The 13755-nt window shown below is 39.7% G+C and overlaps 1 protein-coding gene across 15 annotated transcripts in view; it reads left to right on the forward strand.

Annotated features, from left to right (window-relative positions):
* Nucleotides 1-9465: 9465 nt before the first annotated feature.
* LOC125976095 (ephrin type-B receptor 3) overlaps nucleotides 9466-13755 on the forward strand; it is a 48809-nt gene continuing 44519 nt past the window's right edge. For 7 of the 15 annotated variants that reach the window (XM_049731961.2, XM_068652123.1, XM_068652125.1 and 4 more), the window contains exon 1: nucleotides 9468-10198. In XM_049731961.2, the coding sequence (XP_049587918.1) occupies nucleotides 10135-10198 (64 nt within the window). In that variant the 5' untranslated portion in view covers nucleotides 9468-10134. Of the gene's footprint in view, nucleotides 10199-13755 lie in introns of all 15 variants that reach the window. The other 8 variants (XM_068652124.1, XM_068652127.1, XM_068652128.1 and 5 more) reach the window with 4 other exon arrangements.

Below are 13755 nucleotides of genomic sequence, written 5' to 3' on the forward strand. Positions count from 1 at the left end.
CTGGGGATGTGTATTAACTGCACAGCGGCAATTTTGTGTACCACCAAAAATGTTTAAAATCATGTGTATGCAACAACATGAAATATTTCCCTATGGCAAGCAAAAATGGTGAGCAAAAATAGCTACTTTGATATTGTGTGTTGTGTTCAAACTAAAGACTTTGATTAAGCTTTTCCCGCCAAGTGTACATTTGCTGTTGACACAGTAAAACACAATTTCCTAAAATTCTAAAACTGAGCATATACAGGGTAGAGTATGAAAATGTTTTTTTTATTTAAATAGGTCATTTAGAAGAAGCAACTGGTGGTCAAACAGCAACTGTGCAGGCGTGCGAGTATGCTATTCAAAAAAGAATATATTCAGGCTATTTTGCAGCTGTGTTTAATGGGGTTGATTTTAACAATGTTGTGGTTTGATAGACCTTTTGAAATTGTGGCCTAAGTCTCCAAGCTTTTTTATTTCTCTTTTTGATGTCTTTCTCTGTTTATGAATAGCACCATTGTCCTCACAGATGTTGACGCACACTTCAAGTGCTTCATTCGTCAGAAAAAAAAATCGATCTAGTTGGTACATCACACACATACAAAGTCAAACAAATGAAACAATTGTTCAGTGTGGCAGCGCAGCGCAGACATTTTTATCGTTCCTGGCACCAGGGACTAGTTTTTATTTGTTTTCAAGAATTTGCAAAAACTACTCTGCAGAATTCTACAAGACACAGTGAGGTATGGGCCAAGGAAGAGCCTATTAAATTTTGATGCAGGAATATATGAATGTTAATAACAAAATGCAGTATGGAGGTGATCACATTCCACTGGAATTATTTTGGCTTGCCTGTAAGACATGGTGACATTCTCGTTTCATTAGGTCTGAAACCACCAAAGCAATTTCAAATGTACTATGCCTGATCAAATCCTCACAGAATATCATTTGAATACATATCCATGTACGCATCCTTCCTTCTGAGTGGATCACGACAAATTACTCGAACCTGCTATTTTGTAACGCCGCTGATGTCATTTAGAAAGTACAGCAATTCTTGTTTCCCCGTGTGTATTTCCATCTGTCAAATTCCTGCTGTACACTGTCACTTGTGAATGCACGCACAACTGGATGTAGTCATTCTAACTGCCATGTGAACACCATATAAGCTTGTCCGGACATGACTGAGTTTTCTTGAATTATGACCCTCTCTACCAGGGGTGCTGCCTATTAGGTTATCACAGCTTGCAAGGTTACGGAAATTGAGATGGATTGAGACCAAAAACAGAAAAGAAGAGAAAAAACAAATGGTGGCAAATTGAAGAAAAAAAATTCAGTCACTCCTAATTATCTTTCACTTGGGCATTATGTAATACTTGTTTTAATCGCTACTCGTGCGGTAAAGTCATAATGTTTAAAAAAAATACTCCATTATCACTAGTTGAGTTGCATCTTAGTAACATGAGTTCCACCTGTTTCTCTAAACACAGATGATGTCATCATCATAAATTGTAATGCACAGGCATGTCAGAGCCCTGGAGCAAACTAATGAATCTGCTGGTTCCAACTCCTGAGTCAGGATGAGGATCTGGCAACTATTTAACTGTGAAACCATAACATCATTGTGCATAGTAACCTTCTTTACTTGTCAGGCTGCAACAATGGCAGCATTTGATTAATTGCAATAAAAGTATGAACATTTTAGCAACTCTTTTGTCACCACCTATGAATGTCCGTCAATGTACCTGTTTTCTAAGTGAATAGTGCAAAATGTTGCACTTGACTGCATCAGCAGGACTTCAACACAAGGTAAACAAAGCACACAAAGCGGAAATTATCTTCCGTACCTCGAGCTGGGGTTGGTCTGTATTCATCATGTAGGCTATTGTGTATGTATGAATTCATCATTCAGGAAAAACAAGACTGTATGTAGCTGTTGGCCAATATACAAGCAAAACAAACTCTGCCCAACATTTTAACACTATTCGGACATTCTCTAGAAAAGTCACAGTGAATGAATTACGTTTTCTGAATTGATTTCTTTTTTTTTTTTACTGTTTTACTTTTGTTTATGTCTCTTTTTGCTTGGTATGCGTGATGTCTTGAATCTTGATACAGGCAGAGTCCATTTCTGCTCCTCAGGGTAAAATCGATGCACAACCCATCTGGCTAATTATCAGCTTTCAATGAAACTGCTCGTAGCGTTTCAGGGCTATAAAGTTGCTCTTATTCTCCGAAGGTGTAATTGTTTTACGTAGTGTGTAATGCACAATTTTATTCTTATCTTTGACCACCCAAGAGACAAAATATTGGACCCCTAAAACAGAAACCTGAGTGAAAAATGTAATTATGGTGCAAAACCCAAACTGCAACATTGGTCCTGATTTCAATTGTTCTTAAATTTCTGCATGTAGTCTTTTTGTATTTTCTGGACTTTATTAAAGGATGACAACACTTGGATAAACACTGATTCTTCTTAATGTTTTTAACATCCCTGATCCGGTTCCACTACGTTCCGTTCTTTTCATGCAAGCTCGTGATCACAGGGAGTCATCTGGTATCGAGGAAGAAACTGATACGGGCGACGCACGCACACACAACACAATGCCAAGGTAATAAGCTCTTTGGTGCATTACACATACTCCTGGTAATAAAAACTTTGCATGCAAGCACACAGGCTACACTACACAGACCAATGCACACAGGTAATAACAGCTTGTCACACACACGCACGCACTCACACACAATGAATGAAATCTTGCCAAGTGCGTGCGTGCTCACACCATGTGTTCACTTGCTGAATCATGTAACTATCTCATTTGGTGGCCTTTGTTTTGGCTTGACATCAGTAGTTAGCCATTCATCCTGGGATATGAGAGACATTTCCTTATTTTTGTGCATATATTTGGGTTGAGAGAGGGGTAAAATTACTCTTTTTCCCCATTACACAGCATTTGGTTCATTGTGCCTTGCACCAGAAAGAGTGGGCAGATGGGAGCCATGTTGAATGGTAGCCAGTGCTCAAATAAAACCATTTAATTGTAAGGTTAGCCACAAATAACCATCTTTGGGATAATTGGTGGAGGTTGGGGACTTGAACTCATTTTAACCTGACTGTTGATATGGGCAGAGACTATTTGCTGCTGCAAATTTTTCCTCATAAGAAGGAGGCACCAACGTGTTAACCTGCACTTCACTGTGTGTCCTCACATAAGTCACCCGTATGAGAATAAAGATTACCAATACACAATCTCACAATGTTTGATGATTGTTCAAAATGCAGTAAATTCCTGCGCGGTTCTTTCATCAGTAGATGTTTTTGTTTTTTCGTTACGATGATACTGACAGAGAACCTCGGTGACCTACAGTAAACAGCATGTGCCACCATTTGCCACTGTTGCCTGCCCTTGAGGTTATGCAGACTGCAGGGAGCGTTGTATTTTGCAGCTGAACATGCTGAATGGTCAAAGGCCAACATACGATTTCTGGGTGCAGAGTGCGAACAGGGGCCCCACGAGGGAGACGCGGTGTTGACATTGTGTTTGAACACTTTGAGCTATGTTATCTCAGACAGTGTGAGGTTGAGGGACAATCAATCATTATGTTATTGGAGCAGTGCCGGTGATTATTCATCCCGGACCTTTGATTCCGGGCGAGGGCTTAAGGCATCCTGCATGAACCTCTTTCCTTCACACTGGACTCCATCCGTCCATCCATTTTCTATACCGATTATACTGTTCGACACCACGGGGAGAGCTGGAGCCCATCCCAGCTGAACCAGAACAAGAGGCAGACACAGACCAATCCTCAATCAATCACTTGAAGATGGATGGCAGTTGGGAAATTGGTCCATGGCTACTTGCGCAGATGGTAGCTTTATTATTCTGTTGTGGGTTTGATTCCGGCTTGGGCCTTCTTGTATGGAGTTTGCATGTTCTCCCCGTGCTTGCGGTTTCCTCCCACAATCCAAAGATATGCATGGTAGGCCAATTGATTACTCCAAATTATCCATAGGTGTGATTGTCAGTGTAAATGCTATACCCCGCGTACTACAGGAAGTCAACTGGGATAGGTTCCACAACACCCACAACTCCCATGAAGATGAAGCAGTTCTGAAAATGGATGGATGATTGTTTATTCGGAATTATTCTTTGTTGAACTATGAAAGTCTCCATTGTGTCTAGCTCTACCCTTTTTGTAATATACTTTACAGTTACTAGTGGAGTGCCAGAATGACACATACCGTAGGATGTGAATCACTTTAATTAGACCTTGTATTTACAATGGCATTGGTCGTTTAAACAGAATGCCTTCAAATATGTTCCAAAGTGTTGTATTGCGCAGATTGTGCTGGCTATCCTGTATATGAACTTGACCCCACCCGTTTAGACACTCAACAGTACAGCCAAGAAAGACGCGTTTCATATATTATCGCCAATTAACGATCCCCTGTTCACCAAAGGTTTCTACTTTCCATATCACACTATGGAATATTGGACCGTGTTGGATGTCTAAATTAGGTTGGTTGTCACAGATCTACTTCATACTTGCACCTTCAACTTTCCACCAGTTTTAAGACTGTATTTCATAGTGCCAAAATCTGCACATACATCATCCACACAGTGATAGTTTTAAACAAAGGCGACTTGAAATGTTCACCTTCTTGTTTTTCTTGTTCTGATCTTAACTGGAGCCCACCCTACACACAGTTAAATCTTTGCTGGAGTATTTCCCCTATAAACACATTATTTTTTAATGGCATAAGAAATGGCTTGTTGACAAAGTAAAGAACTGAATTTCACTCTTCCAAAACCCTCTCTGGAAACTCAAATCACAGTTCAATACTTCTTAGGAGGGAAATAACTACATGCCATTTGAGTTGGGAGCAAATGTAATCACTTGTCTGCCACCTCATCCGCAACACTCCCATTTCCCATCCAAGTAGCGTGCAGACAACTGCGTGATTCTTCCAATGTTCCTAACATAATCCTGTGCTAGTGAGGATAGATTGATTCTTTCATCGCAGGTCCCCAGTATGGGTAATTACTTGGTGCACAGACTCCTCTGTATGCATACAATGTATGACTGACTATGAGTGTGTGTCTGTCAGTCAGAGTGTCATTCTGACTGGACGATGAGTCATATAGTCATTCGTTCAGAAAATGAATTTGTGGAGAAGGTGCTTTTAGGTTATAAGGATTATTCCGTAAGGTCGGGCATATACTAAACAATCGATTACAAAACACATTGCATAAATAAATTGCTTGGAATGGAAAGTCAAAGGAACTTATTGAAGTGCTGTTACGTACTGTGAATTGCATTGCATTGCATTATAACACAAACATTTGCCCGGTTCAAGTTTTTGTTTCACCTGGTTTGGTACATTGCATAGCGTTGCGCTTTAGCTCTGTTTACCCTCAAACCTTTATATTACGTGACTGTTGGCAAACTCAATTTGAAGTGGTGGTGGGAGCAACAAGCAGTACACAAAGCGCCACTTCATGACAATAAATATAGATTCGAACACTCATTGCATAAACCTTTGTATATATGCACTATATTATGTGGGTATTTTTTTCAGATTTGATCATGTGTTTGTTGTGTTGATATGATGTCTAGGTATTTACTCAGCTGGTCTGTAGTAATGTACTATTGTGTGTTCCAAACTGTACTGTGGTGAACAAAATGGAAATGTACCCTTTGCTGGAAACATGATTCTGGTCAACAATGTCAGACGGTAGCTGTTCTGCTGTAGACTTTAGGGTGTTGGAGAGGAAGAATTGAGCAGTTAGCACAGAGGTGCTGATGTGCAATGTGGGGACGGGAACAAGAGGTGAGACCTCGAAAGTGCATGCGGTGTTCGGTGTGTTTGTTTGCACGTGTGTTTGCGGTGCTGCGTTTAGAACTTGATGGCAGTCCTCAGGGGGGTTCAGTTCGAGCTGCATTTGTGATCCTGTGTTAAGTGCTCGGTCAGTGGTGAAGGCCTGAAGGATTAGGCTAACCCCCACCCAACCCCCAACCAGCAACAAAACTTCTGTGAACCGCCCTCCCACCACCGACACATGCACATATTGAGATTCTCCAGAGCCACCCACCAGCCATTCCTATACCACCAGTACTACTACCAGCAGCACTCAACGCCTGTTCACACACACGCATGCACGCACGTACACACACACACACACACAGGCGCACACATGAACGCACATGTCAAAAGACACTCTAACATAACCAGCAGTACCATTCCCTTAATATTGCTGGAGTAAAGCGATCCGCTCACACTCACATCACATTAGTACTGCTATTAGACCAAATCCAGACATGAGAGCTACACTGTACGTGTGTGTGTCTGTGGATCTGTAAATGTTTTATACGTGCTATAGAGTTGGGGTTAGTGCGTGTGTTTGTGTTTGAGCACGGGCATTTGATTTGTAAGGGCGGAAGAGAAGTAAAAGTTTTCTGTGTTTCAGGAAAGGTCCATGGTCTTCGTGTGTGTGTGTGTGTATGTATGAAATCGAGAACGTACGGAGACACCGATATCCTGGCACAAGATGAGTGGGAGGAACAACGGCTGAGGTCTGTGAGTGTCTGCTGAGGCCCAGTAGGTGTAAGCATGAAAAATTTCCATATGGCAGTTAAATGTCTACCACTTTGTGAACGGTGTTCCTAATATGTGCCAGGTGCCGTGAGACGTTCCCCGGATCACATTGTGAAGGCTAATCTGAGCATGTATATATGTCTTTTCACGATATTGCTGTTTACATACGGTCACATAATCGAAAGCAGATAAGACCAAAATGGATTTGTTATGGGTCTAAATTATTAAGTGCGTTGTTGTTATTGCAGTTAGAACATAGGATAAAGAATACTGTGAAGTACAGTATACTGTAATAATTTCCCTTGTTCCCACGATAACAATGAAATTTTATTGTGTTACGGCCATTAACCAAGGGAAATGTAGAAAGTTTTACTATAGCAATTTATATTAGGAACACCCTCAAACAAGCCCACAATTGATCTACTCCATAAACTAAAAACAAACCTGCACCAAAGCATCAATTTATTAATGTGGATGCCTTTTTTTTTTTTTTGTTACAAGACAGATATTTTATGCGCTTTAATATTTTTATCTTTCCAGTAGGGAATTGGATTTGACGTCATAAAATGTTACTATTTTGTATCATTGAAACAAATACTCAAAATTCAATTACAAATAAAGGCAAAAATCTAACGCTGCACTTTTGGAAGGTTGCCTTAGCTTATTTTTGTTACGAGTCAGTGCAAGTTAGAAGTTTGTTGAAATGACAGGGGTGGCACTTGTAATCCGGGCCTCTAATGTTGGCCAGGCAGCCGAGACCGGGTTTCGGTGACTATAGATGGTGTGCTTTGAAGCGGCCACAGATCCTCTTACCAATAAGACACATTAAGAAAACTCTGTTTTTGTTTCTACCCCCATCTAATCATAATATAGGAAACCTTTTATATGTATTTGCTCTCAATTGTTTTGTTTAAATAAATAAAAAAAAATCACAATTAACTAGAAGTGCATTATTATTAATAAAACTAACTATATAATTGTTGATGTTAATTTATTATTAGTGGCCAGAGCGCGTGAAAATAAATTAAGGTAATAAATTCAGAATTTGTTTTTTTTATTTTTAAAAACTAAAGTAAACAAGATTGTAAAAAAAAGGGAAAACATCAAGACAAATTTTGACTTGTACTAACATTACAACTTTAAAAAAAATCATGCCCCTATGTTGCATTATTTTGGTGCATAAAAAAATCTCAAAATTCTATTATACATTTATAAGTTTCATAGGCGTTTTATTGACATGAAAGTTTTATCGCCCAACTATTTTTTGCGACCTTTTGAATATAGCCTGAAAATAAACCACACAAATGTTGGTTTTCACTTCCAAATATTTTTCAGCAGTTCGTGTTAAGGCGACACACAACAGACTACATGGTTACGTTTGTCTGCTTGCACCTCCCAGGAAATGACATCCAATCGCCTTTTAACTTTACACTAACAGAGCAGTCATTTGGCCCTGTGCAGGTCTGCTCTCCTTGCAAATGCCTGAACTCTTTATATTCATTCCTTGAAATACTTCCAGGCAATGCATTCCCTTGAATTGACACCAATGCTGGCTCATGTAAACAGAAAAAAAGTTAAAAAAAGAAAAGGTGGCCTGCATTCTGTAATTTGCTTGAATTAACTTTGACGTTGCTTTATGAGTGGAGTATGAGTCTGCTTTCAAATTCACTCTTGTATTCACATAGAGCAGAGAACACATTAATATTAAACATAATTAGTAATGATGGCAGCATGTGCAATTTGTTACCTCATTATTAAGACGACTATGCCAAGTTAAACCTAGCTCTAAGAAGGCAATATCATTCAAACTATGTCAATGGTGATGAAATATTCTCTATAAACGGGAACATGCCATAGCCATTTAGATTTTTGTTTTAACATGATCATATCTACTAATGACTGCAAAAAGAAAATAGACGATAAACTCCCAGGAATATGGTTTAGCACACTTTGGAGAAGGGGTCCCCCAAGCACTTAGTGATACAACAAAACAACTTGGCGAAGAGAATGAGGAGAACGGCTGTACAGTTCAGGCTGTGGCAGATACCCTCTCACCTCCTGCTGTCAGCTTTAGCAGAAAAGGAAAACACTTTGCAGCTATATGGCCCGTGGAAGAAAAAATAAAGATTTTGTTATGCTTATTGAGCTGAATAACTCTGCGTGCACCCAAGGGCAGTGGCGAATGCACATTATATGTAGTGGCCAACAAAACATAATCTGAGCATTCTGTGATACTAATGTACGTATAGAAAACGTGTTTGACCTTTATTCCATTGTGTTGATTATTCATTGAGGATTATGTTTGATTTAGTAATGTCACTATCACACTTGGATAAATTCAAACAGTAACCTTGTGATGGTAATATTTTTTCTTGCACGGAAACTCTCCCTTCTGCCTTTCTCCTTCGCTCTCCTCTCTCTCTCTCTCATAGAGGCGATCCGCAGGGGGCGCTGTGTGTCCATGCCTGTGGACAACAGCGCGTGTGTTTGAATCTCTCAAACAGAAAGCAAAAGGCAGCGCCACTCTACAAAATGTTATCAAAGCGTTACAATTATGTTGCAAAACATTAACATAAAAACACTCTACTTGTACTGGTCTGCTGTTGTGATTCTTTAAAAATGTTTTTGTATTGTTGCATCTGAGCGCCTTTTGGTTTGTCCAAAAACAAAACGCACCCTGACTGTCCTGATTCCACATGCAGATTAATTGCGGGACAGCAGTTGGGTATCAATTGTGAAGGAAACTTTTGACTTAATTTAGGCAATAAACAAGAGACTATATGATGGTGAGACTGACAGTTAGAGCCCCCCCCCCCCCCCCTCTCTCTCTCTCTCTCGCGCGCGCGCTCTCTGTCTCTCTCTCGCTCTCGCTCTCTCTCACTCTCCTTATTCCTCCACGGCTGTATGCCTCATTCCAGTGCACAGAGCGAGGCAGACGGTCCACAGCAGCAACCAGCGCTGATCAATCCGCTCAGGGAATAAATACCGTACCAATTAAAACCCAGCTTCTGAGGTATCGTTTGTCAGTGGACGCAGCCGGGTTCTCCGTTTTTTTTTTTCTCCTTGCATGGACTACACGCACTGTAATGGTGGTGTCACAAGTGCGTCTTTCTCTTTTGTTGTGACCCAACAGAAAGTGGTTTTAGGATATTCCTCGCAGTGTGCGTTGTATATTTTGGGGGGTTTCTCGGTGACTTCAGGAGGGAAATCCTGATTGTGGAACTACTGCGCCAATGGTGTGGTCCCGGACTGGACTCCCTGCTCGCAGCTGATCCGCTCCGTGCGCAGAGGAGGACACCAGGAGGAGTTCTGCTACCGGTTCCTCTGGTTCTATTAAAAGGCGCGTTGGAGATAAAGAGAAGACGACGGCTTCTATGTTTTTCACTACCTGCATGGTGTCATTTCTTCCAATAAACGCGCACCTTTCGGCTTTTTGCTGAATGGTTCCGTGGCCATAACAAGGTTGGGACTTCAAGGAGCGGACTGTGCGTGGAGTGTGACCAGCTCGGGATTGTACACCGTCCCTCTCGTGGTTCTGTTTACATGAGCGCCTTATGACAATGGATTACATTCTGCTCTTGTGCAGCTTCTTGCTGCCCGTAGCCACTGCAGTTGAAGGTAAGAAATGCATCTATCCATCCACCCATTTTCAGAATCGCACAAATTCAAATTCGATGCAGGATTTTTAATTTCGTTTATTGTAAATGGGTCACAATAAACACCTCCACTGGCCAAGTTATGTATTGAGTTGTCAATTTGCAATTAAAAACCAGGTTGAACTGAAAAGAGTGGGACATCTGTTTTAGGGCAGGAGGTCCAACTTTTAGTGCGCAATTGTTATGCTCCACAATGGGAGTTGCGTATTCTCCCTTTTGCACCATTAGCCATCGCCTGCTGCTGCTTCCTTGCTCTTTTAGAGAAAATTAGCGCCACACTGTATCTCACCGGGGTGTCGAGGTGCTGGTGGTGGTGGTCGAACGCACCCACCCCCCACTTAAAAAAAAACACTTTTCTTCTGAGGTTAACTACGCGTCTTTTAGAGTTGTGTGGCCTTTTGACGTGTAGATCGTCACGCATTGAAATTGGGTCGTTGAACTATAGAAAACAAATTCAACTCAACATTTGGTTTCCAAATATTAATATTATTATTTCGTTTTCATTATTATAGTGAAAGCAAAAGATAAAATGATAACTGAGACATAACATCAATTTTACGGCACTTTTCACAATTTTTTTTTAAATTCCGGGATTACTTGATTAGTCGTTTTTAACCCTTGCTCTTTGGAACAAAGTATGGTAAATAAGTCTGGGGGAGCCCTGAAGCGTGCATCGTGAATGACATGAATGCTGCATTCGAGGGTGTATTGTGGTGCTGTAAAAAGTGGGACATATAGAGCTGCTGGCGAGTGCGCGTTGCCTGCATGATTGACTGACGCGCAATTTTTGTTTTGTACAATTGAAAAATGTTAAACTCGACGTATCTAATGTAATTAAACTCATTTGTTTTACCGAAACATAATACACAAAACACATAAATAAACGACACCCAAATTTAATGTATTGCCTCATAATTGAAAATTGTAGACTAAACCTCCCGCCGCATAGAGCGGTGTGTTTTTCTCGTGTAAATTACATTTTGTGCTGTGTCAAAACGAAACGTGCACTTTTTTTTGTATGCAAGATGATAAACTGAAATAAAACTGATACGTGTTATCTTTATTGCTCTGTTGATATCCCTGTGCTGTAAAACTTTTTGAACTTTCAGAACACGCCCAAAATATATTTTAAATATTAACAAAACTATAAATAAAGGCTATTGCAAATAAACAACTCATATTTTTTTAAAAGACTTGTTTATTTGCAATAGACCAACCAAGGACCTTCGAGTGATCCAGTAAAGATCAGCGGACACCAATTGGACACCAGTGCTTTAAAACACATGGTTTGAATGGATGAATTGAGGCTCAAGTTAGCTCCAGATGTAGACAGAATGAGGCTGAAAAGATCTACAAAAGTCTTTTTCCCCCTGACACCAGAAACGAGTGAGTTGCGTCTCTGCTTTGCAAACGGATGGATTTCACTGAACAATATATTTCGCTACAAGTGATGTCATAAATTGTGTCCCGCCGACCGGGCGTAGGGTTTACCTAGCAGCTTTTAATACAGCACAGTGATTTATGGTGAACACTCTGGCTCTGTTTTGTTGTACTTTGAGAAAAAAAATACACTGAGCCTTGCGGGGGAAGTTCAGCAGGCCCCACTGCGAGACTCCCCGGGTCCTGAGGTCACACAGCCCCGGGAATAATTAATGGATTCATCTCTCCCTCTTTCGGTCTCCCTCTCCTTCTTTCTCTTATTCGTCCCAGGCCGACTTCCATTTAAGGTTTTAAGTTTCAAGTTGTCGTGTGGGCTTTCCCATTCACAGGCAGCTAAACAATAATTTACATCCACTCTTAGATTATGGCTCGTTCAGGGTGGCTAATTTTTAGTGACCCGGGTCCCCAGGAGAAGTGGGTTTGACATTTTATCTTTTAAATAAAAATACGAAGTGAGTTTAACGAGGCATATAACAGTTATTGTAAGTTGTATTAGACTTGGGAAAATATTTAGCAAAAATTATTATTATTTTAATATTATTTCAAGTTGATGGATACTATTTCTAATGGTGGGGTCTGAGTAGTGAGTTTTTGAGTCTTTAATGTTCAGCTCCGAGATGTTTTGCTGCAAACAAATATACTTTTTTTTCCGTTAAAATTTAAAGGGTACAGGCCAGCGAAAAGTGAATCCAGATGATTTTAAGTGTTTCTTGACGCTACATCCAATGTTTAAATCCCTCTAATTTACAGTGGCAGTGGTATTTCTGTGTTTTTTTTATGTGTTTTTATTTTATCATAATGGGCATATAGTGGGATTCAGTATCTCTTCTTCCAGGCAGCCTTTGATTACGGCAATTATTCATTTTTGAAAATCACATTTCCTCTCCATATAAGTTAGACAAATGGGCGTTCAATTGTCTTTTGTAACAGCGAGGATGTATTTACGGCGCAATATGGAGTGATTGTGCACAAACGGGGAGCTTTGATGCACACGTTTATGTGTTTACGTGGGTGAGATCACACCTCCACGGGAGCCTTCCTCGGCCCGTTTACACTTGGCGAATGATTTATACTGTGTGTAAGTGTATGTGTGACAGCGGGGGGTCCTTGTCAGTGTCACGATTTTTATGTTATTACAATTATCACGGTTTGAGCCAAGCATAAGCAGTGCTTCTAAATCACATTCCCACCAAGTGGAATTAAACAAAAGCGTTTGATTGATGCAGTGCGAGTATGGAAGCATGTAATAAATACATGAACAAATGAATGAATAAACAATGAATGAATAAATAAATAAATAAATAAATAAATGAGCATCTATCTATCTATCTATCTATCTATCTATCTATCTATCTATCTATCTATCTATCTATCTATCTATCTATCTATCTATCTATCTATCTATCTATCTATCTATCTATCTATCTATCTATCTATCTATCTATCTATCTATCTATCCCATGTTATGAAAGAGCATATAGGCGTTGGCACGGGTGTAATTGTCACATGGAGGCTTCAACAAAGTGTCAATTGATGTGCTCCATATCGATTGAGGCGATCGATGTAGCTCAGCCTTTTAAAAAGGCAGAACTAGATGCAGGGAGGGAGACTTGCAGTGCTCTTGCAAGGAGCAATTACCAATTCATAAGGCTATTCATCACTGGTTTTGAATCAATTGGGGGGACCATTTGGCCTCATTGTTCAGCAGTCGCCCCATCCCAAAAAAATAGTTAATATAAGCTCAAAACCATTTAACAACAATAAAAGCAACACTAATAATAAAATGCTCCCCCTTCTTCTCGGTAATGTCCAATTTTTAATTCTTTGAGAATAATAACAATATAATACTAATAAGACTACAACTGCTACTATTACTACTACTACTACTACTAATACTACTACTACTAATAATACTAATAATACTAAAAAAGTATTATTATTATTATTATAATGATTATTATTAATATTTCTTTTTTGATTGTAAAAATGTCAGCCCTTGTTATTGTTCTGTTTTGTAATTTTCTTTGAGGATAATTATAATTTGATGATTATTATAATATTATTATTGTTATCATTATT

This window comes from Syngnathus scovelli, chromosome 10 (assembly GCF_024217435.2).
Source record: "Syngnathus scovelli strain Florida chromosome 10, RoL_Ssco_1.2, whole genome shotgun sequence".
In the NCBI taxonomy this organism is placed as follows: Eukaryota; Metazoa; Chordata; class Actinopteri; order Syngnathiformes; family Syngnathidae; genus Syngnathus; species Syngnathus scovelli.